Genomic DNA, 7,180 nt, shown 5'->3' with positions numbered 1-7,180 from the left:
ACTATAATTTTAAAAACTATATAAAACAAAAATTCAAACTCTACATTTAAAATATGAATACCTTTTGTACTATACTTAAATAAAATACAACAGAAAACCCTGAATTAATTATCCATTTCTGAGGCAAATTCTATTTATCTATCAAACATCTGAATACCTAAGTAACTGCTATGCTACCTAACACACAATGTGCTTTATTTTATATTTTGCATGTGATAAATAACTTTGAGCCAATTCTTGCATAAGAGTTTAATATACAAGGCATTATATTATTCCTTTTTGTTCAATTTAATAAACAAATTATTGCTTGAATATTTCAAGCTTTTCTCTTTTCCTGAACACTGTAACAGATGTTTACCTGGAAAAGATGCTAGTTGGGGATGTGCGGCTAAGGCTGTGGGTGTACCAAGTGTCCCCAAACCACCAAATTCTGAATGCCCTGAGCTGGCTGAATGTAGACCAAAGACTGGGTGGCTGACCATTGGGAAGGCACTCGACACTGTGGACAGGTTAAACGGTTGATCCCCAGCTGCTCTGAATATATGTCCTGGGAGGGAAAAAAACACACTTAAAAGTCGTGTTACGAAAACAGATGAGATTTCTCTGATTTCAGTGTTCATAGTTAAGATTTATAATAATTTCCTTAGTATTAAATTTTTGTTTTACAATTTTTTCTGCATTTCTATTCTTCAAGCCCTACACAATGGCATTTCGAGAAACATCAAAATACTCTAAAATAATAAAAATAAAAGGTATAATCTTATTTACTTGGTTTTGAGATTTGATGTCTTAAGCAAATAATTTTTATTAATTAAAACTGTTTAACCTGAGGAAGTAAGGCCAATTTTGTTAATACATGTGTATTAATATAACACCAAAACTTGCTCTCCTAACAATGAAAATATAAACATTCCACTAATTTAAGGCTGAAAGCCAATGAAATAGGACCCAAATCTGTTACCGCATCATCATTCATACTATCATACACCTTAGGCAACAAGATCCCAGATTCCATGTACCAGAACTGAAGTTCTCTTTATCTAACACCTTTTAGGGGAGAGGAATATTTGGATACCAAAAAGGAAGCATAATGTAGTTGAATAAAACAATACTCAACACAACTCTAACATAAATTAGAAAGGCATTTCTAAATGGACTCATGAGTAGTTATTAATATATAAATCATTTTTATCTTTCTGATAATAATGTAATATTCAACTTGAGTGAATATTGTATTTTCAGTCTTTTTCAGTCTCCACTCTAAAGAGAACCTAGCAGTGTCATAATACCAGCTTAGAGCATTATATGACCAAAACCACTTTTTACAAATTTACTTTTTAAACACATTTACTTTTTAAACTTTATCAGGATTGTGAAGAAAATCTTTTTAACACTTGAAATCCTTACCTTTATTTCCAGGAAATAATTATAATTTACTTGCTTCCTACTATAAAAACAAAATACCAAATTTCACAATTCAGAGTTCTTCCAGAATTTATTCTATAGAGAGTCCTAATGTACTCTGTTAAATGTCAGAATAAGATTCTTCTACTATTTCCTCTTTACATCAGCCCTATATATAATTTAACTATTTTAACACAATATATTTGAAGTAAATTTTAAAAAGTTAAGTTTAAAATGAGTGTACTTTTTGGTTTTTTAAATTTTTTTATTTTTTCTTTTTCTTCTTTTTTTTTCAAAGTTTTATTGATAAACAGATAGCAATGAGACAGTTTCAAATCAAATTGGAAGTACAGTTTCAACAAATAATACACTGCATGTATTCTTAGTGGTTAATTGCTGTACAAGATGCGGACTTGTGATCCTATTTACAAACACCATTAGAACAAATCATTCTATTCATTAAGAGAATGCAACTATATATGTATCCCAACCACTTTAATGAGTGTACTTCTTGTTATCATTTAATTACAACCAAATCTTTCCTCTCCTTCTTTGCTTTTTTGTTCTCTCAAAACCAATGGATAGTCCTAAAAAAGGTCAAGACTATACTCTCACAGAACGATATAAACTCTATTTTTTAAAATAACAAATAATACTATATTCTTTGTTGAAATAAGAAAATATAACTTTTTGTTTTGTAGTTCTCAGGATCAAACCCAGGGCCTCAAACAAGTGAAGTAACTACTCTAGCATTAAAATATGCCAAGCCTGTGAGATTTAAATGACTAAGATTTAAATAGATTACAGTAAATACATCTTATGTTAGCCTTTAAAGAAAAAGTTCTGTAGGCTAGTATTCCTAATATGTAAACTAATAATTAGATCTCACAGAGGCAATCCTCTAAGTATCTTTATAAGACCTGCTCTCCAAGAGACTGTGAGATAAAAGCAAGAAAGTACATAAACTCAAATGTCTGCTCTTCATCAAACTTTATTTTTGTTCTTTAAAGCCTAAATAGAAAATTAAGTGAATTTTTTTAAAAAATAGAAAACTGTTGAAGAAAAGCATAAAGTTGTGCTTTTGTGTTTTCAGAGTTTTGGACTACATTAGCAATGAGGCATAATTATAAAATAGATAAAAACACTATCTTTAAGATTAGTGATAGAGGGGCCAGGGAGATGGCTCAGTAGAGTAAGTGCTTGCCTGGCAAGTGCAAGGGCCTGAGTTTAATCCCTGGTTCCACCAAAAAAGATTAGTGATAGGACACTAGAAAGAATTTTTTTTTTTTTTGTATTGTTTTGGTTTTTATGCAATTCTCAGAAACCAGGAAGTTTCTCTAAAAAGTGACCTTGCAAAAAACTACTGTTTCTTTTCATTTGCTACTACATATAAAAATATCTAGTTCTGGACAATCAATTTATTTAACTTAGGATGCATATGTGCCTCATCACATATTTTACATAATTATAAACATACTATTGTCAATAATACAATATTTCCTTCTCTATTACCAGACCTCAAAAGGAAGATGAACTGAATTAACATACTAGCTTTGTAGACTTTATAGTTACTTACCATTTGTTTTACAAATATTATTCTCTTCCTATCACAAGGTAATGGCTCAGATATTATATTAATGAAATTATACTAACGTAGCCATGACTTAATACATAGAAATTTGTGGAATAAATTCAAACTATTAAAACTATAGAATATATTACAAAAATTCAGAATAATTGAATAATTAAAACTGATAAAAATACTTCTACAACAACTGTGTAATAAATAGCATTATTTAGATACACAGTGAAAACATTAATTTCATTATGAAGAAACCAATGAGCTAAATTTTAGACTTTCGTGGGCAGAAAATATAAGCAATATTTAAATGAAGATATCACTCTTGCAGGGGTAAATAAAAACCAACACCTGGACACAGTGTCACATACCTGTAAACCCAGTACTCTGGGAGGCTAAGATAGGGGATGGCAAGTTTGAGCCCAAACTGAGCAACTTAATGGCTTAGTGGGCCTGTCTCAAGACATACATACATAAATACATACATATATCTCCATCTCCCTATCTATCTATCTATCTATCTATCTATCTATCTATCTATCTATCTATCTATCCATCTATCTATCTATCTACAAATACAGGACTGGGAATGTAGTTCAGAGTGAAAGCCCTAGGTTTAATGCATGGTACCACAACAAGACAGTACTACATTCTTTGATAAAAGTAAAATCTTTTTTGATTAACTCTAAAAACATTTCAGTTCTGAGGGTGAGGTGTGGCTCAGTGGCAGAATAGGTTCAATTCCCAGCACCAACCAAACAAGTTGGATTGAGGCACAATTGAGTAGGAAATTTCCTTTTTAGAGGAAAATATTTGATATCCTATTAATGTACATATATTAACAAAATCAACCTTCAAGTCAATTTTAATTAAGAAAAATTATTTACTTAAAACCTCAGTTCTCAAATCTCAAAATCGAAGTAAGGTTATATCTTTTGCTTTCATTATTTTCTTCTCTCTCTCTCTCTCTTTTCCCCCATCTCCCTCTCTCCCTCCCTCCCTCTCCTCTCACCCTCTCCCATTTCCTCCCCCTCTCTCTTTCCCTACCTCTCCAGTTTTCCCCTCTCTCTTTGGTATTTTTTGAGACAGGGTCTCACTATGCAGCTCCAGCTGGCCTTGAGCTCACTTTGTATAGCCCAAGCCGGTCTTGAATTTGTAACAATCCTGCCTCAGCTTCCCAAAGTGCTGGGATTGCAGGTGTACACCAACCATGCCTGGCCTTCTCATCATTTTCAAGGACTGCCCATTTCTGGTGTTACTAAGCATAGATGTAATTCTGTACATACTAGGCATGGATGTAATTCTGTAGCTCTAAAAATATTTTTTCACTTGAAACTATGATGAATAACCCTCATCCTTTGTTGAGTGAGTACAGATATAGTTGTGTGTAGAACTGTATACAGAATTACATGGGTGCCTGGTCATACCACAGGAATAGGCATTCAAGTCAAGGTATTTTAGAGTAAAGGAAATTTTTTATTAATAAACTGGTGATAGCTTAGCAAGTCCTACAATCACATTTAAAACAGTGTATTTTCTGAAGTAACACACACCAGAAAAATATATTTTATGTGACACAAAATACAAGTCAAACAGGCTTTTTAATTTTTTGACTATAAAACTAAATTATCTGAATATTAGACTATTATACTTTTTTTCTGATTTTTTGAGACAAAGTCTCACTATATAGTACAGACTGGCCTTCAATTCAGTATGTACTCCAGGATTTTCTCAAACTCATGGTGATTCTGCTATTTCAGCCTCCCAACTGCTGGGATTACAGACATGTACTACCACGTCCTGCTAGAATACTCTACTTTCGGAGAATTAAATTTTTCCTATACTAATATATAATGGCAGAAGATATTCACAAATAAATCCTGATTAAAAACTGCTACAGTTTTACTCAGAGAAAGAAACAAATGGAGAAATTATATCACAAAACAATATTATGTTTAGAACCAGTTATTCCTTTTAAATAGATTAACACTGAAACATAATTTCCATTAAATGAATGATATTCTAACAGAAAACTAATAATGTGCATTTTGCATAAAAGAAATTTATATACTATATGACATATATCATATATATTATATATATGATTAAAAGAAGTACACATAGTTCAGTGGATGAATATAATGTATGGTATTACAAATATTTTATTAATATTAATGAATACTAGTTTTTTCCCTTTATAAGAACAAAATGGTACAAATATTGAATTAATGCCTTAAACCTTAACACCAGTGAGAAAAGTTCCCTATAACTAAAGACAAATTCAGAAATCACTGTAAAACAAGATAATTAGGAATAAGTACATTAAAGCATTGAATATTTTAAAAAGAATTGAGAAGACTGCTTACTACAACTTTTTGCTTTTTCTGTATGTGAAAAATGCCTTTAACGTTTCAATGCCATGCAAACTTGTAGCAACATGTCTTCAAGCTTTTGTGTCTAGCTCTTTAAAATTATAGGCATAATTTTATAGCATTACAAAAGTACCTTCTAGTATAAAACCTACAAAGTATGGCTAGTTATCAAAACTGGTAACTGCATTCAAATATGAGTATGCACTTTAACATCAGTAGTAATAGAATGGAATATCCAAAGTATACTCTAAATGTCTATAAATTAAAGAAATACTCAAATTATTGGTTCACTTATTAAAAATTTTAATGTTTAAATATTCTGATTTTTTATGTTTCAAAGAGTACAAATTAGAATTAAAACAGAAAAATTTTAAGTGATAAAGAATTTCCCTAAAAATATGAATTTCACAGTATTTGCGTAATGCATAGTGTTGTCTTCCAACCAGTTATTCGTATTACTAGACATATGTATGTAAAACTGGAAGAAAAAAATGAAAGAACTGTGTAAGAAATTTAGAAGAGAAAAAGTAAAAACAATTGAAAAAGGGAGACGAAATAAATTAAAGCATTAACTACTTCTTTCCATAGATCAGCAGAAATGCACAGTACAGTTGTCCAAACCATCCTGCTAACATACATAGATAAATCTCTTCCCCATTTACCTCTCCTGTTCTTCTCCTCAAATCAGTAACTCTTTCCTTTTGAATAAGTTCTTTCCCCTTTCCCCATATCTATTGGACTATTCCAGTTCCATTTTTTTCTTTCAGGTTCTCATACTAAGGAGACAATATGATCTTTGCACACATGGATCTGATTTATTTCACTTAAGAGTACATTCTCTAGTTGTATCCATTTACTGATAAAAGACTCAAATTTATCCTACTTTATAGCTGAATAATATTCCATTGTATAAAAATTGAACTGTATAAATTATGTAAACTTGGAATGATTAAAGAACAAAGTATTATATAATGATGACAAGTCACTTATCACAAATAATCTTTATTTCATTCTTATATGCTCATATTTGAGCCAGTTACTGTTCATATTTTAAAAGATGGAAAATGGCAAAAATAGTATACAGCCCCTAATAGTATACACTGCACCAAACTCCTGTTATGTTAATGTCTTGCATAACTATTGAGAAATTTTGAAAACAAAGAAAATTTTTTTGAATTTTGAATACCAAGAAATTAACGTTAGTTAACTAACCAGTTTCCCAATATCACTTCTCTGTCCCAAGATCCCATTTATATTTAATTTTATATATCTTTAATCTTCTCCAACCAGTGACAGTTCTTTCATGACTTGGATACATTGAACAGTATCTTGTAATTAAATGCTTTACAGAATGACCTTTGATTTTAGTTGGTCTGATACTTTCTAAATGCTAGAAGTTAATACATTTTGGGAATGATGCCTGATGTGCCCTTCTCAGAGAAAGATAGTTAAGGCCATGATGTTGCTATGTAGCTTTGGTGATATTAACTTTCATTACCTGGCTAAATTGGTGACTGCCAGGATTCTCCACTGTAAAGTTACCATAATCTCTTCAAATAGTAGTTTATCAGAAAACAGGCAGTTATTAAAAGCAGGTAGCTTTGAGAACAAAACCTACTACCTTATAACATCAAATAGTAAGCTTTTGATTGAGTTTAGCAATAATTTATTAATTTTTATCACTCATGCAATATTTGCTCTTAACAGAATATACATTGGTTTACTAGGTAATAAGTCACACCATCATTGGGTGTATTATAACAGAAATTGTCTCACAGTTCTAAAGGAAGAAGTATAAAATCAACGTGTTTGGGAGACCCTGTTC

At 31.0% G+C, this 7,180-nt stretch overlaps 1 protein-coding gene across 1 annotated transcript in view; it reads right to left on the bottom strand.

Annotated features, from left to right (window-relative positions):
- Positions 1-7,180, bottom strand: part of Baz2b (bromodomain adjacent to zinc finger domain 2B) — a 338,801-nt gene that overhangs the window by 153,803 nt on the left and 177,818 nt on the right. The window contains exon 4 of the mRNA XM_023713794.1: positions 359-547. Within this exon, the coding sequence (XP_023569562.1) occupies positions 359-547 (189 nt within the window). The remainder of the gene's footprint in view (positions 1-358; positions 548-7,180) is intronic.

The sequence above is a fragment of the Octodon degus genome, unplaced genomic scaffold, assembly GCF_000260255.1.
Source record: "Octodon degus isolate 3935 unplaced genomic scaffold, OctDeg1.0 scaffold00032, whole genome shotgun sequence".
NCBI classification, from domain to species: domain Eukaryota; kingdom Metazoa; phylum Chordata; class Mammalia; order Rodentia; family Octodontidae; genus Octodon; species Octodon degus.
Note: the sequence above shows the minus strand (reverse complement) of the source record. Positions and strands in the feature narration are given on the sequence as shown.